The sequence below is a fragment of the Carassius auratus genome, chromosome 23, assembly GCF_003368295.1.
Source record: "Carassius auratus strain Wakin chromosome 23, ASM336829v1, whole genome shotgun sequence".
Taxonomy (NCBI): Eukaryota; Metazoa; Chordata; class Actinopteri; order Cypriniformes; family Cyprinidae; genus Carassius; species Carassius auratus.
The window spans coordinates 4,806,589-4,833,680 of NC_039265.1; the positions used below are offsets into that span (position 1 = coordinate 4,806,589).

Consider the following 27,092-nt stretch of genomic DNA (forward strand, 5'->3'; position numbering starts at 1 on the left):
TTGCATCACGTCTTGTTTTTGTCACGTGATAAATGTTCATTGACATTGATATTTAGTCATAATTTTTGTTGACAAAAGCAACACCACTTACGATAAAGTTACTAGAAAAGATTAGCTCCCAAACTTTTTTTTTTGCATTATATTTACAATAACTTTTTTCCTAGCATGAAGGCATAAAGATTATTAAATTTGAGCTTAAAACAAGAAAAAACTATTTGACGGGGTAAAAAAATGTATGAAATTATTATTTACAGTGTGTTCACTTTTTACAGTATGCATGAACTGTACTGCCCATTAATAAATCCCTGTCATAGTTTCCCTCACTTTCTCCTTCTCTATCTCTGAAACGATTTATCTCTGTCTCTCTCTTCTGTGGAAAGCTGAATGATCGCAGTGCTTGCTGAGGCTTTGGAAAGCTTTTGGCAACAGCTGTGTGCATTTGGCCAGTGCAGCTGAAAGAGGTAGTAGGAACAAATAAGGTCATTCTTACTGACTGCTGTAATTGTAGTGAGCGCGGAGCAGACACGCTATTTGACGGTGTGTCTTAAGACCTTTTTGTGCGAGTGTAACATATGCCTCTGTATAATTGGCCTCTTTCCTGTCAGAGAGACTGGAAAAAACTATTACATACAGCATACAAAAGAATAGTTTAATTTTTTGGCTCAAGGTGACTGCAATTGACTGCGTTCATTTAGCAAAAACAGGCAAATTGAAAACATATCCGTCTGAAAGTTATTTGGTAACACTAGAATAACTTTACATTCAGTAATGCTTAACAGATCATTAGTTTGTTTGCTTACAAGTAGTTACAAAAGTCTTGAAACTTAATTTTGTCATATCAGTACTTCCACTTAGGCCTATTTCTACTTTTCAAGAATTTAATATTGAAGTTTAGCATATATACTGTACACTACCATACAAAAGTTTCATTCATCAGCAACCAACAACGAACTAATCGGTTGAAAGAAACAACAGTAGTTGACAACAGACAAATCAAGCTGTGAAAATGAACCCTAATATACATGTCTGTAAAATCACCATCCACCTCCAGAAAGCTGGGGTGATGCTCTGACAATCTTCTGTGCGCAGAAGACTTTCACACAGAATTACAGAGGCTATACAGCAAGATGCAAACTTCTGATCAGCAAGTTTGCAAAAAAGCACAAATCTGAGCCAGTAGAGATTTGGAACAGAGTTTTATGGACAGGTCATTGTGGACTTTAATGATGACTTGATGTATGACGGCAGTAGCAGAATGATTGCAGAAGTATACATAAACATATATAGGCTACCAATGTTCAAGACAATGCCACCAGATTAACTGGGATTCCCTTTATATTGCATTATATTACACCCTTCCAGTCCAGGCAAGGAGTTTATCAGGGCAAATAAATGTAAAGTCTTTGATTGCCCAAATCAATCTCCATATTTAAATCTGATTGAACATTAATTTCACTATCTGATGAGGAGACTAAAGGCAGAAACCCCCCAAAACAAGCAACAGTTGGAATTGTCTGCAGTAAAGGCTGGGAAAAGCTTTTCAATGGATGAGAGCAAGAGTCTGGTGATGTCTATGGGTGGCAGACTCACTGCTCTGATTGCATGCAAGAGATCTGCAACTGAATATTAGCTTTTAATCTTTTACACTTTAATTCAACTGTTCCAATACTTGTGCTCACATCAAATAGTGGGATTAACTCTAAAAGTGCCACTGGATCACATCCATATATTTTGTACATTCGACTCTAGTCGCCTGGTTCACAAATTCACAGGCTGCTCTTTTATTGGATGGCGGTGTTGCTGGGGTGCTGATGCTGTCATGTGGCAGGTCACCGGAGACGCAGCTCATTTCTGACCCAATGTATCTCGTCCATCTGTTCAAAGCCCGAGCGCATTGCCCATTCCACACCGTTACTGAAGTGAGCTGCTAGGTGTGAAAACAAACTGCATCACATGCAGAAACAAACTTTTGAGTGTGTCTTTTTCAGCCTGGAATCTTTCCATACTCTCTCTTATTAAAGCTTAACATTTAGGCTTATTAATATCACAGTACACCATGGAGTTGCATTCAAGGGTTAACAGTCCAGAATTGGTGCTTGCACACTTTCAAACGTGCTAGTGTCAAGTGTAGCTTCACTGAGGGTTAAAATGGCTTAAACTTGGGGTTTAAAAGAGGTTAAGTGTGGATAATGATTTCTGTGCGTTTCTTTTGTGCCATAAAATGAATAGTCCCTTTATCCTGTCTTTAGATAGTGTCAGACTGTTGACGTTATGTCTTGATGACAGATGTGATAGTCCATCAAATACACATTATCATTTCCTTCTTTATCTGATAACCCATTATCCCGGAGCAACAGCGTAGTTGATGAAAGAAATGTTTGGCAGATGAAGCCACTGGGCTAATTAGATATGGCATCATTTTATTTAAAGGGGAACCTACAATTTTATATTATCAGCAGAAAAAGGATGTTCTGAAATTGTTTTAGCAGCTTCTGAGGCTTATGATTCAGTCTACTCCTAGATTAGTGTACAAGGGCAACATTTTCCTGGAGCATTATCTGCAGCAGTGAATTATGGGATGTTGGGACTGCTGCAGACTTTTGGCCGGGTGTCAATAGATGATAGCAGGAGATTAGGCCTAGAACAAGCTCTGCAAGGCCAATGATGTGCCCTAGCTTTATGGGGAGTAGTTTAAATATCGATTCAACCCTTAAGAGTTAGTGCAGGGACCTTGAGTCAAGGGAAATGGATCCTACCATTTTTCTTTCCTTTTTGGTGACCCCCAAGCACACACACACACACACACACACACTCCACTCATCTCCACTCAGCCAGTCTCACTATCACTGCAGAAATCTGAATCCATTCAGAAATTCAGTTTGCTCTGCTCTTTTACACTGGCTCAATATGATGTGAGTCATTTGGGACTGGCTTGCAGCTTTGTAAAAAACCACCTGCTGGGCACTATTTATAATTTATAATTCATTTAACAGCAATTTTATACTTAATAAATGATATAACAGACGTTTACATACAGTACATGGAATATTTTTTTAAACAAATATCAAATGAAATAGTTGTGAAGCAATATAAACTTCCCGCAGGGAGGTCAATGTGGTTAAATAACATTTGATTTTGTCTGCCCAGAATTTAAGACCACTTGCAATCAAAACTAGAGTTTAATGTTTATCAAATGTAGTTAATACTTCAGGAAAAGGGAATATTTATGCAGCACTCACACTTTTATTTACAACCAAAAATAGAGATCAAACAATGAAGGAAATATTCACACAGCTGGATGAGAAACTAACAATGGGCAGCCAACACAATTAGTAAACCAATGAGTAACTATGGAAATAAAGTAGTGAATAGAATATATGGAAACACAATAAACTGAAACTAAGTCTAGACATTAAATAATTACTGTATGCCATAATTCATTGTGTGTGTGTTTGTGTGTGTCAGTTTTACTGTAATATTGCATATCATTTTTGTTAAATCTGGCCCCTCATCTGTGGTTGAGAGTAAATTTTGTCTGAGCGACTGCTTCTGAGCGCTGTCAGAGGGGGTGTGCATGTGAAGACAGTGCACAGGAGTATTGAACTGAGTTATTTTAGCCACTTTATAGGCCTTGAACAGTTAAATACACACCTTCGGTCCTCATAAACACAGTAGGTATTAAGTGCAAGCGAACAGCTGAGAAAGAAAACACGTGTAACAGTATATTGGATCCAGGCAGCTCTTAAAGTGACAGTCTAATGTCGCTGATGTCTGTCATACATGTTAATAAAACAACAAAAGAGACAAAAATTATAATTTAGGCTAGTGTTATTGTTTTCTGATACTGACACAAGTGACAAGAATTATGACATTTTTATGGTATCAAAATTGATATCATAAAAACCTTATTAAAAGCAAGCTATGCTATAACTGTAAATACCTTATATCTATATTGTGATATATATCGATACCATCTAATAAAATTACTCATGTCGTGATTTTGGTCATATTGCACACCTCTAATTTGAGCAAGCATGTATCATAACCGCACATGACATGTAGACAAAAATATATTTATGTTGACCAAGAATTCATTTCCCCAAATTAAGAATACTTTCCAACATTCATTATCTCATTTTAGTTTAATCATAGCTACAAATCAAGAATCTTCCCATGACTTAATTCATTAGTAAATTGTACTAATTTGTTCCTTTGTTTTATTTGAATTATATTGAGGCATCAAACAAGTGAATGAATACAACATAGCCATGATTTATTAAATCAAGGGAACAAATTCTTAGTTTATGATTGAACTAAAACGAGGGAATGAATTAATCTTGTTAGAATGAATTTGTAATTATTGGCTATGGTATATACATATATTTTTCTCGCATCACGTGCGGGGCTCCACATTATCGTATCTGCAGCTGTGGTTTGAATTTGGTTCTGGCTCTCTCTTTCCATTACTGACTCTTTGTTTTTGACAATGGATGGAAAGAGGCCGAGGGTTGCTGTTTAGAAGTCACACATAGTAGCTGGCCCTTGTTTTTATATTTACGGATATCACATAAATACACAGAAAAGAGTAACATAACCCTGCTATTTTCCAAGAACTCCGACCAGACAGGCTAAACCATAAACCATATGGTAGACATACCATAGTGAATCAGAATAAGACAAGTATATGAATTAAGAAAATCAATGACGCAATTTTCTGTAGTGCACATTTAACATAATTACATATTAGTTTGTGATAATGTACATTCATTCATTTTATTTAAATAATTCGAAAACTTTTGATCTCTTTGGTTGCTCACATCATTGAGATTTGAACTCTTGTTAAAGTTCAGTTCAGTTCAAACCATGTTGCAGTTTAAAAACTCATTGAAGCAAGAATCTGCTCGTATTTGGCACTTAATTTAATTTTATGTTAATTTTAGGAATGGGTTAATTTTTGGCCTTGAGGATTGTAAATAAGGATGAATTGTACAAGTTGTTTGAACAGACATTATATTCATCAGGTGTAAACTGGTGTCTTCTAGATAAAAGCTCTTCTCTATTTTGGATTTGTCTCAAATTAGCTGTGAGCTGTGAAAAGAAGGGACGAAGAACTGACAGTAAACCCAGGTTTACATTAGTTATCATAAAAGAATAGTTCAGTATCTCTTAGAACAGAGTGAAATATCTCTTGAAGTAAAAGTTATTTTCAGAGTGTGTCAGTAAAGTGATTGTTACTGTAGCCATCTGTAATGTCATTTCACAATGCAATAGCAGTTCTACATTTAAACATTATAAGCCTGTCACAAAATATATTTCGTTTTGCTAATTACAGTTATAGTCATAAAATATTATACTTGATTATAGACGTGTTAGTACTTGAGGTGTTTTTTTTAGGCAAAATTAAATAGTCCTGTTGACACTAATGAGCTGCATTTCATATTAAAGGTGAGCAACGTTTTATGTTTTATTACTTTATTAGTCTCATTTTCTCTTTGCTCTAAATTATTTGCTAAGTACTTTTGTCTTTTCCCACCACATAAATTCACCAGAAGAAAAATTATTTCTCCTTTATTTGTATAAGAAGTGTAATGCATAAAAGAGCAATACAAAACCATTTTGATTTGAATCTATCATCAATAACTCTTAAAGTGTATTATAAGGTTCATGGGTTGTTACATCTAAGTGGAGCTTTCCAATATAAAAAGCACTCTGAGAGAGCACGCTTGACAAAAATCTGCTTAGAAGTTCACAAATCATTCAGTAACTGTAAACAATGTCCTTCTGAGAAGTTTATGCTGTCTTCTCATTGGTTTGAGTCCACTTTAGACATTTGGACATGAGCCACCAAGAGTAGATTCACTGGCTTTCTACAACATGTCTATTCACACAGCATTGCTTTTACCCTGTGTTTTCAGAGTATTTCCTTTACATGGAAAAACACTGTAACCTTTTCCACCTCAAGATGGCATGCTGTATATGTACGGAGATATTACTGATGAGTAATTATTATATTTACCCACCTCTTGATGTAAAACTAATTCTGAGAAACTTGTTTTTGTGCTGCCCTGACCCCTGTTCTCATCTGGGAATAGACCTAAGCATGAGGAAATGAACAATGAGTCTTGAACATTTAGAGAAAGTGGGAAATGAAGGGGTGGGGGGCTTGATACTGTACACCCTTAATGGCTTCAGCAGACCCTCTAGAGCTTCTTTGCTCAAACACTGTGCTGCATTAGTGTGTGTTTCCAGTTTTTAAGTTCACACGACATCTGGTGTGGGCTTAAAACAAAGGACTTGGTGTCCTCAGTGATTTTCTGGAACGGGGTTCTCAGTCACATGATTTATTTGGTCCATCACACACTTCAGACTGTTGCTGTGTCTAAACAAATCCAAAGCACTTCAGAGCAACACAACCTTGTTTCTGCAAAGACATTCCACATGTTTTCTACAAACAGCGTCTGGTCTGATGCGTTTACGTTTAACGTGGCGTGAGAAAGTGACACGGGCAAAAAAGCTATGCAGAATCCCATCTGAGCAGTCAAACTGAAAGAGATTTCCAGAAACGTGATTTGAATAGGATTTCAAACCACATGTGAATGAAATGTAGCTTGAAACGGATTTCTAAAAATCATATGAGATTTTTTTTTGCCGTTAACACTCGCTTAATATGTTTGGATTCCAATCAGGGGTCAGTTGCATAAACAGTAGACTAGTCTTAAAAAGTTAGTCATCTAATTTATTTATTTTTCTCCAAGACTGGTCAAACCTTTTTTAATTCAGTTATGAAAAGGTAGATTGGTCTTATTTGTATTGGCAAAGTAAGACTGATTCCCTTTGGTAGCTGCTAGTTGGTAAGACTAGTTCTTAAGACACAGTCTTAAGTTTATGCAGCTGGCCCCAGATATGCACAAACTTTAGGTTTGGACTGATTTTAAGGCTTTAACTTCTCAGGACAGTGGCGCTCCAGGAGCAGGATTGGACACCCCTCATTTATTTGATCAAAATAAAGTAAAAACAATAATATTGTAAAATATTATAACAGTTTAAAGTAACTTTTCTATTTTCATTAATCATTCTAAAATGTAGATTTTCTGCTCAAAAACATTCCTGACTATCAGTTTTAAAAACAGTCAATATTTTATTGGAAATCATGATACGTTCTTTAAAGAAGAAAATTCAAGAAGAACAGCATTTATTTGAAATAAAAATCTTTTGTAACATTATCCAAAAAATTCCTTTCACCTGGTCAATGTAATATGTGTCATTGCTGAATAAAAATATTTATTTATAAAAAAAAATTTAAAAACGTACCGATCTGAAATTGCATTTTGTGCCATTCTGCCATTATTTATTTATGGCATTCTTTACTTAAAATGTATGAAATGTTTGAAAATATTGAATTATTATTGACACCATTTTAAAATTACCATGTTATTTAATGAAAAATAAAAAAATATTACTAAATAGGCATTAGAATTGGTATGTAAAGACTGAAAATATGCCTATTTTCAGAGATGTATGAGATGTGAATTGCAGCATCATTAAATCACATGACATATGACAGAATCTTAATTTTAATCCAAATAAAAACGTTATTTGTTGTCTGAAATTAATGACCATACAACACACTTAAATAGAAATCAGCAGGGAACATACTTCACAATGATCCAAAAAAGTACTATATAGATATGTATTAGATCTCTAAGAAGTTATTCCAAAACATTCACATTTGCATGTTCATCTGCTTTTCAAACATATATTTTATTGAGCATCACTGTTTACAGAATATTTTAGGCATATTTTTCAAATGTATTTTAGCCAGGAAAAGAACTGCTGATTGATTCTGATGGAACAGAAGCACTTGAGAAGGTGGCGGAAAACTGTTAAGCCAGAAGATCAGAGGAGCTCTCTTGGAGAAAATACAAGTAGTTCACAGAGTTCAGGATTTGTGTGTTTGAATGTGGTGAAGGAGGATGGAGAAGGGATGTGAATGTGGAAAACAGTTTCTGTGGGTTTTAAGTGTTGATTCTGGAGTGGAAATACAATGTCTTGGCTGAGTAGCTGTCAGAGTAACATTCACAGAGAAGGGTGTGTTTTGTCTTCAGTTCTTCTGGGAAATTGATTTTCTTCCATCTTCTCTATGAAACACGTGTTTGCTGTGCTACTGCCAAAGGTGTTGGAAAGCCACAGGCTGGACAAAGGGTGTCAGGACGGCTTTGAGCTAATTGCTAATTAGAGACACATGAAGTAAAATGAAGCCGTACTGAACACAAAAAAAACGTGTTAGTCTAACACATTTAAATATTTCAGAAATAGCTCATATTCAGCTCATTTGTTAGACAGAAAACTACTGCTGCCCTAACATCGCACACAAGAGATCTGTAGGAAGCCATGCAAAGTTAAAAGAGTTTCAACTTTTAGAAAACACATCGCAAATTTGTGGAGATTTATTCAACTTCACTGTGTCTCGTACTGTATGTTTCTAAATACAATCTTTGTGATTGGTGTTTCAACTTCACAGTTCACAAATAGACTACATGATGCTGTTTTGTTCATAATTGTTTAAGCAATTTATGAAATTTTATTTGATTTATATATTTAATTTAGACGTTGTGCATGTTTTTTTTAATAGACAGTTATTTCATTGCATTGAATAAATAATTGAATGCTCTTCATTATTTTGCTCATTGCATCCTCCTGTGATCTTGGGAGACTAGCTAAAGTTTCCTTAAGACTCATTTAATCTACATATAAAGCGGAAATATTTGTTCAAATTTTATTTAGTTTTTGACTGTATAAACTATGTATAATTATTTCTTGCCTTATAAATAAAATGGTTAAATATAAAATACAGTGATTACATTTAAACATTTCTTTATATTGCTCTTTGTTTTAAAAAGGTTATAAAATGTCAATAACTATTCATAACCTACGATATGAAAAATTATATCGTTGATAATTTTTTTTAGCTATATTGCTTAACCTTACCAATACCTTATAAACACTTAAAGGAAAAGAGAACACATGATAAACATTGAGCATTTTATGAACGGTGGAAGAATTAACAGAAAGGCGAGAGTTCATGAATAACTAATAAACAATTAATAAGTGCAGAAAGTGTGTTTAGACTTCGTTTGAAGAATAATGTTTACTTTAGGCTGTACAAATCTATAGCCTTTTACAGCATTCATCCCACTGTGATCATATCAGTTATGTTTTTGATACCTGATATCTTGCAACCAGCTCCAGTTGTTACTTTCATATGTAATTATAAATGCTGTTTGCATGCCATATAGTTGAATTATTTTACATATAAAGACCCATGAGAGGAGACCTATGAAGTGAGGAAGAGGGTGTAGGAGTGTGTGTGTGTGTGTGTGTGTGTGAGGAAGCTGTTGCAGGCAGAGCACAGAGGAGAGTGGCCGGGTTATTTGAGATCATTATGCAGTTGGCAGCACTCGTTCTGACTCTACCCTCGCTCTCTCCCTCTGTTTCTCTCTCTCTCCCGCTCCAATGAGGATGAAAATGAGCAGCGTGCAGCTGCAGCCAAAGACAGCTGGGAGGGTCTCACAAAAATTACAGCATACCCTTCTGTGTGTATGTGTGTGTGTGTGTGTGTGTGGTGTATGCGGTCATGAGCAGATTTTACCATTTAATAATTATGTACAATGTCTTTCCACAATAGTTGTTCTTGTGTCTTTGGGAATGTGTGTGTCACAGTGTCACACACACCTTTTGTTAGGCTTTTTAAGGGGGTGTTACTGGAGAACAGAGAGTGGTTTATTTGAGCAAAACAATGAGTGTTTGTGTGTGTGTTTAAAGAACTTGGACAGTTGGTGTCTTTTTCTAAGAGGCATGTGGTAAGGCCTGTTTACACCAAGAATGAAAACTATAACAGTAACTGTATAAGCATCCATAAATGATAATGTTCTGTTTGTAACACAGTAAGTGTGTGCTGCAGTTCTGTCGCCTGTCAATTTAACTGCTAGAGCTCTTAAAAGTCAGGTGGATTATTGCTGTGATGTGGACTTTTCCTATTCTCATAGAATTAGAACGATTATTCAAATTTCATCATATAGTGACTGACTTTGGTGTGAAAGGTCCATAGAAGTAATAGACACTGGTGATAACAACCATTTTCAAGAGTTCTTTAAGTAAATTTGAATGGTGGCCATTTGTAACCATAGTTAAAGGGTTAGTTCTGCAAAAAATTAATTGTAATTAATTGATTACAATTAATTAATTAGAATTGTTGAATAAAGTCCTTATTTTTATTTCCTTTGCACAAAAAAAAAAATTAAAATTTAAAAAGCAGTTGAAGCACTGATGTCACATGGACAATTTTAACGATGTCATTTTGTGTTTCTGGGCCTTGAATGTGTCAGTTGTATTACTGTCTATAGGGTCAGAGTGCTCTCGTATTTCATCAAAAATATCTTAATTTGTGTTCTGAAGATGAATGCAGTGAAGCTGTTGACGTGTTATCTTTGTTATTGGGTGCACCAGAAAACACGTCAGCAGCGTCTTACATCAGCAGCGTCATGAACGCACTCACAACAGACCCGGAAGAGAAGACAATGCTGAATAAAGTCATAGTTTTTGCTATTTTTGGACCAAAATGTATTTTCGACGCTTTTCTGGACATGGACAGTATACCGTACACACAGTTTCAATGGAGGGACTGAGAGCTCTCGGACTAAATCTAAAATATCTTAAACTGTGTTCCGAAGATGAACGAGGTCTTACAGGTTTGGAACAACATGAGGATGAGTCATTAATGACATAATTTAATTTTTTGGGTGAACCAACCCTTTAATGACAGAATCTAGAGTTTTGGGTGAAATTACTCTTGAAATGCATGTATTAATATTTATATCTATAATAGACTAATAGACTGCAGATGATGATATTAAGCTATCACAGTGCAAGACAAAGACATTAGCTAACACAACATTAAAAAGATAGCATTGTTTAAAAAGCAGTAATATTGAGTTAATACATGTTAAAAACAAACCAACACCAACTTTTCCACTGTAAAAGTTCATCCCATTTCGTCAGGAACTTCTTGGTGGTTTTTACAACCAGAGACTGTGTAATGTTTTGGCATCCTGAAAAAATTCATTGATTTTTACTGTGAGTGGTGACACATTGACCGTTCCAAGATTGCGGATGTGTCTACACGTCTGGTATGTGCTGGTATTTGGTAATGCGATAAAAATATCGTGATTAATAATATATTACAAATTATTCCGAATTTGGAATGCATTTTAAGAATACTTTTCCCATCAACTGGTCAAAATGCACAACACTACTGTATGTGGAGTGTGTGCTCTGATGTAAACAAGCACGATTGAGGAGCACATGAGGAACACATGAGAGATGCGCTGAATGAAAGGACATTCACTCTCTGACAGCAGATGGCGCTAAACTGCAGAAAATATAGCCCTTACCAAGGAAACCCCATAAATAAAGCAGCTGCTACTTTCTAAAACATATATAAATAATTTTAAATAGCCATTCAGATTTTGTGGATTTGCTATGGTGTTCATCACATTCATCATCATGTTTTGTTTTGTTTTTCATTTTAATCTGGACGACATCTCCTAGATATTGTTTGAAAGTGTTTTGATTCTTTATTGTTCATTCACACTTTGCATTAGGGATTCATTACTTAACATTAGTTAATTCATTAGTTAACATAAACTGCCAATGGAAAAATCTTCTAAACATTCATTTATCTAAGGTATTCCATTATTTAACCTGTTACCTGGCTGGATTCAAAATAGCCTACCTGAAGGTCTTTGATATGTAGTGCCGCAGTAATGAGTCTTAAAACTCGGAGAGCAGTTTTGCACTTCTGCTTCCAGTGTCTCAAACTGTTTAGTTTTTAGTAGTTGCCTAACATAAGGTCAGTGGTTAAAAGCATCTCAAGATATTTTCATGTTGTCCAGAAATAAAACACATCACTAAAAACCCCACTCATGATTTTTAAAGCTGTTCCATTTCTTGAAAAATAAATTAATTGCTTAATTGACCTATAGAGGTTCATCACACCGAACAGATTAACTCATCTACTCACTAGTCTGCTTTCACAGCCTCTGTGTGTTTATAATTGCGCTCTTGCAAACTATTCTAACTCAAACTTTCCATCTTGTAGTAGATTATAAGAAAAGAATTGTCTAATGCTTTGTGGTGGTAGCTTAGAAATCATGTGACCATATAACCTGCTTTTAGGTTTTTTTTTTTTTTTTTTTTACATGTATTTAGGCTTTAAAATTCATAAAAGTTATGGTCACTTGTGAAGTTAATCATGATGAATAGAACATAAGAATCAGAAACATATTATTGTCTGCAGTAATTCAAAAGCCAATAGAAAAATCCTTTTGGCTTTTTCTCGAGGGAATCGGAATAATGCAAACTTACGGGTTGGCCTACAAAAAATACGTCATCACTGCGGCGCTCTATTCTGGTCTCTAGATACAGTTTAATTCTAGGGATATTTTTCATCATCCACACACAGGGTGAGAAGAATGATCACTTTCTTTTCATCATGCCACACCAATTGAGATTTCATTCATGTCTGTTGCACAATCAGTGCAGGAGGATGTTTAACACTTTAGATTATGCATATTGAGCTTGCTTTACTAAACACCAGTAATGAAAAAGTTTGCTTCTAAATGCACGTTTTTGTTAATGATGTGTGTGGGTACATTTACTGGAAGTGGCCTGATGGATACTAAGACAAGTGGCTCTCATTCCCATAGGAACATAAACATGTCTTTCCCGGGAGCAACATTTTTTAATTATGCTCTTTATCTAAAGGACCTGTATATTTGCAGATAGAAATTAAAATTCATTTGAACTCAGTTTCTCTTCAGCAGAAGAGTCATAATGACAGACGAAATCTTCTCAACTATAACACCCGTGTCATTCTAATGTGTCTGCGTTTATACGCCTTATCTCTAAAGTACTGTAGTGTTCACACACACAGACAAACACACTTAATACATTGTTTAGCCTAATTCAGCCTGAGCAGGTCTCTCTAATTCTTGTTATCATAAACAGTGTGCCTTCAAATCCCCCCACAAAAGCCTCTAGCCCAAGCGTAGCTCGTCCTTTAAGCTTTCCAAACATTCTTTTAAACATCATATAATTTAGTCATTGACTTTTCCTTTGCTGAAGTAAAAGATTAAGTTTGATCCCTTATTCAACAGGACTAAAACCACAAAACTAACAGGGATACCTCCACAAAAAAATAACAACAAATTTAATAACACCTAACACTAACTTAAGTAAGAGGAGATGAATTCACTAAACAGTTTAACACTTTAACAGTATTACTTAATTTAACTCTTTAAGAGTTTTCAAGCTTTTGGTTACACTTTATTTTAAAGGTGCCCTTGTTATAGTGTAATTATACATTTTAAGAACTAACTAATGTTAATTAACTACATGTGGTTAGGGTTAGAATTAGGGTTTGGTTTAGGAGTAAGTTGCAGAGTTATTTCTATATTAAGTATATGTAATGTGTAACAAGGACACCATGAAATAGCTTTACCTGGCTTTTTAATAAGCTAATACACAGTATTGGTTTGAAATGTAAAATTAAATGTTATATTAATATTTGTGGTCGACCGATATATCGGCATTTTTTCAAATATCGGCATCGCCGGATACATTTTTCTGCTTGGCCGATGTGTTCGAGGTGAAGCCTTTTATTTAGATGGCACGTCAGACTTTTATTTTGACGGTGCTGAGAACGGCAGCACCTGAGCACACACGAGGTGTTTCTCAATGTCAAGGAAGGATCCTCGGAAGCCAGTATTTCAAGGATGCTACGTCATCGACATCCGTCGAAGGACTGTTCCAATGTCGAGAATCCTCGGAATTTTAACCAAGGACTGAGTCCTTCGTTCGAAGAATATCCCATACACAGGAAAGGATGCATATGTGTATCCTTCGCGCTCTCAAATCAACCACAATCCTATGCGCGCAGCTTTTCTAACGTTAGTTCGAAAATGCAAAAATGTTGAACGTTAACGTAGTCGAAGCGTTAACGGGTTTTATTTATGTTACCAAACATTTGTTATAACTGTAGTAAATGTAAGTAAAGTTTGACATTTAAATGCCAGTACAAATTACTACCAAATTTATATTGTAAATTATACAGATAAAAATGGTTAACTGAACCGGACCTGTCATTTAACAATTGGTTGCGTCAACGGCATTTCTTTTATAAATAACTAGTTAAGTTGTCCAAAGTAATTTAATGAGACCATTCACAGCGTTATTCAAACGGACCTTTACACTGATGCAATGACGCAATTACGTGCACTTGCTAGCCTGTTCCATTTGACTAATGAACATTTAATTTCACAAACCTTACAAACTTACAAAAAGTCGAATCCAGCTGTGCGATCTTGTTAAGTGTGATCCAGCATGATCGTGTGTTCTCTGCGTGACGGTCAGTCCACGTGAATTGAATGCTTTAAACTTTAAACTTGTGATTTTAAATTATGCTGTGCTTTATGCATTTCCCCACTGTAATATTCATGTCATTTTCGCTGTGTGCTGTATGTAAAATGAGGGTTACCAACCAGAATACTGATTGCCCCATTGGTAACAGTGTTTACTTCCTTTTTATTATATTTTTTATAAAATATTTATGAATTTGTGAAAAATACCTTGCCCTCTAAAGTATAAGAATGTTCAGTTTACACATATTTTTTTTTTTAATCCATTGTCAAATGATTTCAAATTTCTTAAATATAAAAAATAATAATAATATCGGCTTTATATCGGCTATCGGGCCCCCTGCTTTCCAAGACATCGGCATCAGCTGTCAAAAAACACATATCGGTCGACCACTAATTAATATATAGTCTATGATCAGTAAGATGTTTTAGAAAGAACATTTATTTGACTAAAAATACAGTAAAAAACTGTATTATTGTAAAATATTATTACAATTTAAAATAAGTGAAAGTCGTGACATTTTCCAAGTACGGTGACCCATACTCAGAACTGGTGCTCTGCATTTAACCCATCCAAGTGCACAAACACAGCAGTGAGAAGTGAACACACACCCGGAGCAGTGGGCAGCTATAGATCCATCACCCAGGGAGCAACTGGGGGTTCAGTGCCTTGCTCAAGGACACAGTCATGGGTATTGGGGGAGGAAGAGAGCACTGTTCATTCACTCTCTTCCACCAACAACTCCTGCCAGATCCAAGACTCGAACTGGCAACCTTTGGGTAACTAGTCCAAGTCACTAACCATTATGCCACAGCTGCCCTCTTGTCTTTCTGTTTTCTAGGTGAATATATTTTAAAATGGAATTTATTCCTGTGATCAAAGCTGATTTTTTTTAGTCTTCAGTGTCACATTTTCCTTCAGAAATCATTCTATTATGCTGATTTGCTTATCAAGAAACATGATTAGTGTTATCAATGTTGAAAATGGTTGTGCTGTGTAATATTTTTATGTGGAAAAAAACCTTGATACAGTACATATATTTGTAAGATTCACTGCATTTATTTTTTATAGAAATCTTTTGTAACACTACAAGTGTCTTTGCTGTCACTTTCGAGCAGTTTTATTAACATATTCATATTTATTAACAGTAAATGGGTCATTTTTGATTTCGTCTTGCCTCGGTCAGCATCCTCCCTGTAGCTGCTCTGGTTAACAGGGTCATCGGTGGGGAGAAGAGAAAAGAGCAAAGCCAGCCACTGCTGTAGCATGACTCGGTGAGGTGATTAGCACGTTGTTTGGTCTCAGATCTGCCCTTCCTCCCCCTCCTCTTCACTCTCCAGTGTCCTGTACCCTTCCCACACACTTCTGTGGAGAGCCGCTGTGATGGAGGACACAGCTAATTGTGAACGAGAGGAGTGTGCCAGTGAAGGAGAGAGAGGATTGAGCACAAATACAAATACAGAGTGTTTATGTGATTTTTTTTTAAGTGACAGTTGACCCAAGCTTCAAAACTCTGTCATCATTTATTTACCCTCATGTCGTTCCAAACCTGTATGGCTTTCTTTCATCAAACATGGAAAAAGATGCTTTATAGAATTGTTACACAGCTCTCTGGATACTCAATTCTGATTGGAAAGCTGCAACATTTTAAATCAGTCGCGCCGGGTTCTGATCACCATTCAGATTAACTCTGCAAAAGCAACCAACTGGATGTACAATATCCCTTACTTATAATACAGATCTTACGTATAATATGGGTTGCTTTCCTAAGTTTGAATTGTGTTGGCTAACCAGATGTAGAATTCTCATTCACATTTGAGTTCAACAAAGTGGAATTAATATTGGAATGAAATTCAAAGCAGTTCATACCATAACTGTATATACATGAATATACATTCTGGGTATATACATGGAAATGTAAAACATTACATGGAAACATTATGTATCTGTAACTTGGAAAGTACCATTAATTTCCAAAAACAAAACAAAAGGTGTGTAGAGTAAAAGTATACTTGTAAAAAAACAAAAAAAAGAGTCATTTAAAGTAATAATGAGTAGTAAGAAGAGAGTTCTGATCTGCGATTATACACACTGCACACTGCAATTTAAAAATGTAGAAACACTGTACATACTGTAATTCACATGTTTGTCAAGAAATAGTTTAAATGACTTTAAAATAGTACACTATCTGAGAAAAACTACTTAAGTAACATTCTGTTTGTAATTAGTTACTTCACTTCCAGATATACTGAATAAAATATATGGTATAAAATATAGAATATCATGTGATAAACATACAGTCTGTTATTGTATAGAAGCTTATAAAATGTGTTTGTGTGGATATCTGCATATGTGTTTGGAATGATATGAGGTTGAGTACATGAGAGAATGATCATTTTTCAGTGACATATTCCTTTAACTCAAGGAGTGTGTCCTCTGTGTCAAAGACATGCTGATTAATGGTTCATTTACTCTAGTCTGTGAAAGGCCTTTATCACTCTCATTTACACACACACACACACACACACACTGCAGACAATTTGTCTGAAGCCACTTTGTAAGTGTCCTTATTATGTAGTTGCTTAGCAGCCATAAGCCAGCGGGCCTCAATGGAGTATTAGTGTGTAATTATCTGCCGTTTGCTCAATGTTTTGACCTTGCCAGCGTTCATATAGATTTGCAGCAACCTTCCATGTCCTCCGCTAACCAGAAAACCAACACATGCTATCATCTTTCATTCTCCTGGGACTTGCATGAAATAAGCAATGCCACTAATTTGTACGCAGAATGCATTTGCAATTGACTGTCTCTCTAAATGTTCGTTCAGCCTCACTAAAGTCCCCGTGGGGACGTCTGGAACATATGGAGAGCCTCAGTTTTGAGTTTCTTACCAAACATTAATCTGAAGTAAGGTTAATGGTTCTTCTTTGATAGAATCAAGGTGTTTTAAGGAGGATAGGATACGATTGGAATTCCACAGAAAGCACCAAGTCAAAATGGACACTATTTGCTTTCTAATTCACTTTCCTGAACTAATTCATCAGTGCATGTTCCAAAGAACAACAGGTTTAGCATTTTCAAAACGTAAAAAATTTTACCCCCTATGGGTGGCGATAATGTTAATGTTAGTGGTGATGCTTGACAGCCACAAAGTGTCCAAACACTTATTTTTGTGAAATGCTTTGCCTTTGAAATAAGTACCTATGTTTTATTCACATAAATGTCAATTGCTTTTCCCTTTTTGTTATGAACTGCCAAGACATTCATATATTTTAAGTGTCCAAATGTCATAGTTAATGCAGTATTTCAGGAATGCAATAATGGCATTGTTAATGTAATTACGTCAACTGCAAATAATAATTGCTTCACTGCAATATATCTTTCAAAATAGTAATGTACAATATGTCATGAAATGTTCATGTTCATCAGGTTCCTCCTACAATGAGAAATCAGAGGGTAAGAAGAAAGGACGCCCTCGCGTGGAGGTGCAGGAGCTGCGCATTATTCCCGTGAGTAAACAATAAATATCAGTTTTGCTACGCCAAATTGGGATTTTGGGGGATTATTTGTGAAAGGAGTAAAGGGACTTTCCAAAACTATTTCCAACTGTTGTATTTGGAGAAGAAACTTCTCAGAGGGCCGTGTGGAAGTGAATTGATTGCAAATAGATTCTAATGCCTCTCTTGTGTGTGTGTGTGTGTGTGTGTGTGTGTGTGTGTGTGTGTGTGTGTGTGTGTGTGTGTGTGATGTTTTTCCTCGCCCTAGGCCCATGTGATGGTTCAGTGGAAAGAGGAGTTTAAGAGTCGGTCCAGGGTGAAGTGTCCATGCTCAGGCTGCTGGTTGGAATTCCCCAGTATTTACGGACTTAAATATCACTATCAGCGATGCCAAGGGGTAAAAACTCAAATCCAGACTACACTTTCACGGGCCGCAAAACCATGAATGCAACCAACAGTCGTTTATTAATAGAAATCTATAAAACTACATTAATTTGAAATCAGATAGTGTGTACCTGCAAAATTAAGCTTGGTTTAGGATCATGTCTGCCAGACTATTTGAGGTCTAACTGGTATTGTTTTGAAATTTCATGACATCGGCAAATGTGTTAAAGTGGTAGTTCACCCATAGATTCAAATTCATTCATTACTTTAATGTTTCAAACCTGATGAATGTTTTCAAATTTCTGATGAAATCCGAGAGCTTTCTGACCCTCCATAGATAGTTACACAACTGATATGTTAAAGGCCCAGAAAGGTAGTAAGGACATCATCAAAATTCTCCATGTGACACCAGTGGTTCAACCGTAATCTTATGAAGCTACGAGAATACTTTTTGTGCTTGAAGAAAACAAAAATAATGATTTTATTTAAAAATGTCTTTGATGTGCTTTCAAGAGAGTACCAGGACTCAGAAAGCTCTCGGATTTCATCAAAAATATCTTAATTTATGTTCTGAAGATGAACGAAGGTCTTACTGATCTGGAACGACATCCGAGGGTGAGTCATTGATGACAGAAGTTTCATTTTTGGGTGAACTGACCCATTTTTGGTGACTATTGAAGACTATTGAATTTAGAGGCACAACTTTGGTGCTAAGCACAACATGCTAAAATCTAAAATAGTTTTAAAAACATTTATATTAATACACATTTTTTTATAAAAAAATAAATAATGGCTACCACTGAAAAGTTTGCTTCATCAAACACTATATAGACAGCTGTACTGATTATAAGGGGAGCTTTTCGAGAGTGCTCAACTCATGCCAGATAGAAATCAGTCATACTGTTCGTTGACAATGTAAATGTTTCTCTGCATAATTTATTCACATATTCATATTTATTCTTCGATCTGAGACCTGTGGAACTTGACCTGAGTTTGTGTGTGTGTTTGTGTGGCGTTCAGGCGACCATAGCAGAGAAGCTGAGTCACAGCTGCCCGTACTGTGAGGCTGTGTTCGCCACCAAGGTGCGTCTTCAGAAGCACAAGCTCTGGAACCACCCAGAAAGGGTCCCCATGGAGAACAAGTCCGGGGTCACCTCGGACACCAAATCTGATCCCAAGTCTGAACCCAAACAACAGAAGAGCCATGTGAAAGGAAATTCCAAAAAAAGGTTTGAAAGCTCAGTATGCATTTCCTGACTGTATTCCCACATGTTGGAATATTTTTTAGCGTGATTTAGTCACATCGCTTCAGGACATGACTTGTTTTCCACACTGCCATCATTAGATTCCAGATGAAGTCCTCTTGTGTTACTATAGTACCGGTCCTCTGTGGATTGTCTTTAATAGCCTGTGTTCCCTGCGCTCCCTCTCAGGCCCGTCGTTTTCAAGGTGAAGAAGACCCAGGAGGTGTCTCGGCCCTCACAGAATGGGGAATGCGCCCCCCTAAGGCCGGAGAGGAAACAGCAGCAGGGGACATCCCTAGACACTGGGGGCAGTGAGAGCGAGGGGGGCAGTTTACCCCCACCCTTCCCTGAGGAGGACCCTGAGAGAATGAAGCACAGTAAGAATGCTACACACTGAGATTAGTGGTAATACCGTGATATTGTTTGAAGTACCATATGTAATACTATAATGCATTTCATTCATGATATCACTACTGTACAGTTTTGGTATAACATTCAGTTTTCTGTGACATTTGCATGTGAATTCTGCTTGCCAGTGTTTTTATTTAATTTTCACATAGGTAAAATTCAAAATGGCTAGGAAAATGAATCATTTGACAAGTCAAAATGACAATGAATGACAAAATAATCAGTAATGTTTTGTGTACATGTTCATTTTCCAGCAGGTGTTTACAGCTGCCTTTATTTACCTTATAATTTTCAATTATTATTGCAATTATTTTTGCCAAGTTAAAAAATGTTTTTGCATGTAAAAATTTATATATTTAACAATATAAATGTAAATATAAAATTCTGAATTTAAATTCAGTATAACAGTTTACATTCTTTAAGTTCTTTACAAAAAAAATATATATGCAGTGTATGTGTTCATAATAAAAGTTCATAATAAATAATATTTAAATCATTTTAAAATAAAAGTTAATGCATGTACAATTATAAATGTAAATATAAGATTATACATTTAAAATAAATTTTGAAATTTAAATTATATTAAATTAAATTAAATTAAATTAAATTTGTATTTTTATTTCTTTTTTACAAAACAATTAATGAACAACAAAAATTTAATTAATTTAAATAATTGTAAATTAAATTTTAAATACTACATGTAAAAAAGAATAAATTGAACATTATACACAATAATATAAAATTATTAATTTAAATTCAGTATAGCCATTTTTGTGTTATCATTTTTTTGTGTTGTTGCCACTTGCCAGTGAAAATGCTTCAAATTATTCAGGTTCTTTACCAAAAATATGCTATGTGTATGCAAAAAATGCATAATAATTAATGTTTTTCAATAATAAAAAAAATAAATATTGAGTAATAAATGTAAAGATAATACATTTAAAATTATATATGGAAATATAAAATATTTTAAATATTTAAATGCATGTTCTTTGCAGTTAAAATATGGAAATTGGTGGAAAATAGTAAATTGCCATTCATTTGTATGAATTGAATGTAAGAAGTCTTTCACACCGGTGGGTCCAAATGATTTTTCAGATTTGCACAAAGTACATTTTATTTTTCTCATAAACACAGTTTCACTCTGAGCAGTACAACTTGCATTTGGGTGATTCCACTAACTGAAGTCATGTTAATAAAAAGTAGTTCAACCTCAAAAAGAAAGTCCCAGTTCTCTTGACTTTCTGTACTAAAATGTCCAAAAGTCTTAAAATTGCTATAACATTTCTCATTAACGTGACCAAGATCGCCCTCATTGACTTCTGTAGGAAATGGCGGCCTGGCCCTTTAAGCAGCAGTGTGTATGTTCTCAGTGTTGGCTCCATCTGAGGGCTGCTGGTCATTAAGTCTCTCTGGTAACTGGTGGCGGCTGCTGTCTCTGTCTCTGTGTGTGCCTGGCAGAGACGCAGTGTGTCTGCGAGATGTCAGTGTGGCTCGTGCTGTGAGTCCACTATTTATGGCCTTTGTTTGGGTACATGATCCCTCCATTTGTTGTTCCGGAGCCAGGGGCGAGGACAGCATATGTGTGTGTGTGTCGATATCTGAAATGTCAGGAAAAACAGGCGGCAGTGTTTGTGTGACACAAGTTGACAATCAACCACATACACACATACAGAGCACACATCTGCTCTCTGCTCCCATGACTGGTTCCTGAAGCTGCGTCAGTTTCTCCAGCAGAGGAACCGCAGCATGTGAAACAGCAGGTGCTTTGCTGCACTGACGTTTGAGCATCATTATGAGACTGTAACTTACAGCAGAAGCTCACGAGTGTGCTCTTGAATGTATAAACCATGAATGCAGCTCTTTGCTGTGTTATTGAGATGTTTGACCTCTTGTTGTTGTTCTTCTCATTTGAGCCAGGGAGGAAGCAGAAAACTCCAAAGAAGTTCACCGGGGAGCAGCCGTCTATTTCAGGAACATTCGGTTTGAAAGGTGCCACAAACACACACTCATACACCTTTTATATAATGGTGAAGACCTCCTGTTGTTCCTCTGAAGTCTTAAAGCTACTAAAGATTAACTTGAACCCTGTATTTTTTGCAATATATATGCATTATTTTGTCGCTTTATGAAGCTGATTTCATTTTTGTCCCTGCAGTGAGTTAGTAAACTCACTCTTCCTACCCTCACATCTGTTCTTCTAGCCAGTAAATTACATTTTTTATTAAGGGCCAATATTTGCCCTCTGGATATGAATTTTGAGAGGGATTTATTAGGGAACATTTTTGTTTTCATAAAACTAAACACAGTATGCTGTCCATGTGTGTAAAACTAAATCATTCAGTGAAGTAGTATGGCAGTTTAACAAACATATCAATCAACATCAAATAGAAGAAAATCTGTAAATATTTAATGACAGTATTGGTAAATGACTAAATAGTAAACATACTGCTGGGACACACAGAGTGCAGAAATGCAAACCACTGAGGCTTTTGGTGGAGCTGCACTGCAAGGCCCATTGAGTCCAGTGGTGGAGCTGCACCTCATGACCCACTAAGCTCAGAGGTGGAGCTGCATCTTGGGGCCCACTGAGCCCAGGGGCTAGTTTTGTTATTGAGCCAGTCCGTTTTCTTCACTCAAAAATGAAAAAGATCTCCATGGACTTAATATGGATCTAATCCTATATTTTATCTGATATTTGTAACTCTTTTAGATCTAGAATAAAGTACAAGAAGTAACTCTTTACAATAAGGTTCTGTTAGTGAACATTAGTTAATACATAATTAACAATGAGCAATACATTTGTTACAATGTTTATTAATTGTAATAAAAATATAACTGTTTATTATGATGTCCACTTAAGTCCATTGAATAATAATGAAAGATACAACTTGTTTTAAAGTTTAATGTTATTGTAAACATTGAACTTAAATTATGATTAGATTAATTACACCTTATAAGTTCACTTAGATGTTAACTTTAGTTGTAGTTAAGTAATGATAACAAATGGAACCTTTATCATTTTAAACGAAAGCAGAATTTATTACACAGGCTTTTTTGCTCATATTTCTGTTTCTGCTTCATTTTTGTCATTTTTATTGTACATTTTTGTTACATCAGTTAATACATTAATTTATTATTCTGTATACAGCCAAACACGTTCATTAAGGGAACTTGAGTACAGGAAGTCATTGCCATGAATCTTTTTTTTATTATTTTTTGACTGACTGACTGCCTCGCAGTGGTGTTTCCTGTTCAGAGTTTAGTCCTGGCTTCCTTTTTTGTTGTGCCCCTAAGGATTTAATTAGCAACCATGTACTCTTTGATCGTAATTCCCCCTGTTGGTGCTAATATGGGGTGTATAGGTGTAGAAGTGTTTCATTTCCTGTTGAAGTTACAATGGTGCATGTTTAAGAAACACAGCAGCACAAGACAGACTGCAACACAACAAGGCTCTTTGACCACCAAGAGAGATTGAGGGTCTCATTTCTTCATTTCTCTTTTGTTTGTTCTTTTTTTAGTCATACTTTTATTTCCGTGACTTATGAAGTCTCTACTTTTCCTGAATGTAATTTGTTATGTGTTGTACAGGAATGAATAAGGTGGAGGAGAAGTTGAAAGCAGGTCGGATGAAGAGGGCGGAAGGGGCTCTGTTCTCTGAGGAGTCCCAGAGGAAGCAGTCGGTTCAAGCTCCCTCCAGAAAAGAAGCTGCTACTAACAGTTCAGGTCTCTCTCTCTCTCTCTCTCTCTCTCTCTGCTCTGAATATTTGCATGATAAAATCATCCAGTACATATGTACTACCAAAGCAGTGTGAAATAACTCAAATAAAGCAAAATATATATATATAAAAAATACCAATAATAGCACAAATCAAATACATAGTTCTATTTTGAAATAAATGTATAAAATTAAAAGTACATTTGATACAGATGAAATATGATTTGGGATCATTTATTTATTTATTTATTTAAAGTAATTACTGTCAGCATCCTTTTATTCCGAAAATTGATCAAAAGCAGTTATAATGTTACAAAAGATGCTGTTCTTTTAATGTTCTATTCAAGAAAGAATCCTGAAAGAAATGTATTATGGTTTCCACAAAAATACCTTTATAATGAATGATAGGATCATGTGACACTGAAGAGTGGAGTAATGATGCTGAAAATTCAGATTGTCAATTGCATTTTAAAATATATTATAAGAGAAGACAGCTGTTTCAAATTGTATTAATATAAAAAAAATGGTATTGCATTTTTCATAAAATGAATGCATTCTTAGTAAGCAAAAGATACTTATTTCAAAATCATAAAAAATCATACTGACTTTAAACTTAATGAACCATGTATATCTGTATGTTTCAGGTCCCCCTGCTGAAGCCCAGTGGCAGAACACCATCTCTGAGAGAGGGGAAGTGGTCTGTCCCACCTGCTCCGTCGTCACTCGCAAGACCGTCCACGGACTCAAGAAGCACATGGAGATCTGTCAGAAGGTCAGAGGTCACTCTAAAACACACTTTTGTCATTTTTACTAGCATAGGTTTAGAGCAGGGGTGTCCGAACCTGTTCCTCAAAGACCACTGTCCTGCAGAGTTTAGGTCCAACCCTAATTAAACACACCTGGACAACATCTTCAGACTCACTAGAAACTTCTAGGCAAGTGTTTTGGAGCTAGTTGGAGCCAAAATATCCAGGACACTGTCTCCAGGAACAGGTTTGGACACCCCTGGCTTATTTTATAAGTTACTCTCAACATTCCCAATGGAAAGATTTGTTTTATACGGATAGTTCACCCAAAAATGAAAATTCTGTCATTAATTAAAAGATATTGTTGATGAAATCCGAGAGCATTTTGACCCTCCATTAATAGTAAATCAACTGGCACAATCAAATCCCAGAAGGTTGCAAGAACATCATCAAAATAGTCCACGTGACATCAGCGGTTCAGCCTTAATTATCTGAAAAGAGACTTCTGTTTGTGTTCAATGAAAATAAAAACAACTTTATTCAACCATTCTTCTCTTCTACATCACCCTGGTGCCATTTTGGAGAGTATCATGATGCATGCGTGCTCTCCTCTGAATGTAAACAAGGCACAGTGCATGTGTTCTACGTCATCAGCACCACATGCATGCGTTGTTTACATGCAGGAAAAGCCTGCGCATGCATCATGAGTAATTAAAGGGGTCATATGATGCTTTTTTAAAGATCATTATTTTGTGTATTTGGTGAAACGGAATATGTTGACATGCTTTAATGTTCAACAAACACATTATTTTTCAAATACTGTACATTATTGTAGGTCCTCTATGCCCCGCCTATCTCAAACGGGTCATTTTCTACAAAGTCCCTCCTTCTGACAAGCACAGTCTGCTCTGATTGGCCAACTGACCCAGTGCATTGTGATTGGACAAACACCGCAAGCACTCGTCGGAAATGTAACCCCTTTTTCCATAATCGTGAGCTTCATCTTTTAAAATAAACGGAAAGACAGTTAATAATGTCCTTAGTTTTACCATCAGTTCAAGCCTGAAAGAGGAACAGAGTCACGTGACAGACACAGTGATGAAGCTCGTATGTGTTTGCAGAACACAAGCTACGGACGATTAAGACAGCTGACTCCACAAGTGCGCCCACACACACGCAAGCACAACGTGCAAAACTATGCATTTGAACATTCAAAAATGTAATCCTTAAACTAATAACAAAACAAATTTACAGTAGCTGATTCAGAAGCAAAGTCAGAATTCTCTCCTCTCCTAGATTCACGAAACGGATGTCCATTAAATGCGTTGCTGTTCTTTTGTAAGTGATCTTAAAAATTCTTAAATGCATCTACTTTCTGAAGGCCAAATAGAGTTATTTTGCTTTCTCCTAGACACAAACAGCATCTCCCTGACATGACTGCTTCAACACTGACCGTGTTACTGAAACTACGCCTTCTTTCTTTACGTGAACATTTGGGCGGCATTACGCAAATATTTCCACATGTTGACGTAGACATTTAAACAAGCTGTTTTAGGGGGGCATGGCAGAGTCTTAACTTTGATAAAGAATATCTCTTTGTATTTGAGACTTTAGTCTTTTAAACTTTAAAGATCTTCTTTATGCACCAAGAGCTTGTAACACTCCAAAGAGAAAGGACAAATTTAAATCGCATAATATGACCCCTTTAATTTTTGGGTGAACAATCCCTTCAAGGTGAAGCTGCTTTGGCAATCCTGACCGGCCCAACCAATACTTGCAGTTTGCGTTGAGGCTTTATGAATATTTGTCAGTTAGCAAACAAGAAAAGTGTTGGGGAAACCTATTTGAAAACATTATTTTGGTGGTTTGCTTGCTTATCTTAAGATGCTTGATGCTTATTGCATATAACAAGATATCTAGTCAGACATTGACGTTTGCATTGACCTCAAGAGGAATCTACACTAAATCTTCAGCCAGCTGAAGGTCTTGTCCCTCATTTATTGGTAACCCAAATGTCCCATGGGGACTTTGGTGGATTGGACCTTTTTGTATCCGCACTCCTCCAAAGAAGACAACAAATGTTTCAGTTTCCTAAACACATTAAATATAATGTGACAGATGTGCTCAAGCTCTTCCATGTGAAGAGGGACAAAGCCTTATTCATGACACTCAAGCAGAAAGAATTTCTGACTGTAAATAATATCCAATAACATCCATACATATATTTTCGTGCTCAATTCAGTAGGAAGGAGTTATTAGATTTCATGAATGGGGCCCAAAGAAAAATAGAAGGAAAGAGAGGGAATCACTTTTAGTGTATGACTCTTCCTCTGTTTATACAACCAAACCGCAGAGGAAGTGGATTGGAGAATGTTTCAGGCATGCAATTAGACACCTCTCTCTTAGGACCTCGCTCAGGGGGCCGGAGGGAGCCATTAGGGGCACTTTATTGACTGGGCATCTGTGAGTGGCCCTACCCAGTGTGCATCTGGAGTTGAGTATTACAGTGGCAGCCCAGTGTATAGCACAACTCTATTAAAATGATGACATGTCTATTAAAGAGGGAATCGATCGGCTGCGTTATTGCGGGGTCACAAGTAATTGTAGTTTCTCTGGCCTC

General features: G+C 36.0%; 1 protein-coding gene across 1 annotated transcript in view; it reads left to right on the forward strand.

Annotated features, from left to right (window-relative positions):
- LOC113041057 (zinc finger protein 512B-like) overlaps positions 1–27,092 on the forward strand; it is a 53,450-nt gene that overhangs the window by 12,969 nt on the left and 13,389 nt on the right. The window contains exons 3-9 of the mRNA XM_026199340.1: positions 17,905–17,984; positions 18,241–18,369; positions 19,377–19,585; positions 19,790–19,977; positions 21,929–22,000; positions 23,600–23,734; positions 24,371–24,498. Of these exons, the coding sequence (XP_026055125.1) occupies positions 17,905–17,984; positions 18,241–18,369; positions 19,377–19,585; positions 19,790–19,977; positions 21,929–22,000; positions 23,600–23,734; positions 24,371–24,498 (941 nt within the window). The remainder of the gene's footprint in view (positions 1–17,904; positions 17,985–18,240; positions 18,370–19,376; positions 19,586–19,789; positions 19,978–21,928; positions 22,001–23,599; positions 23,735–24,370; positions 24,499–27,092) is intronic.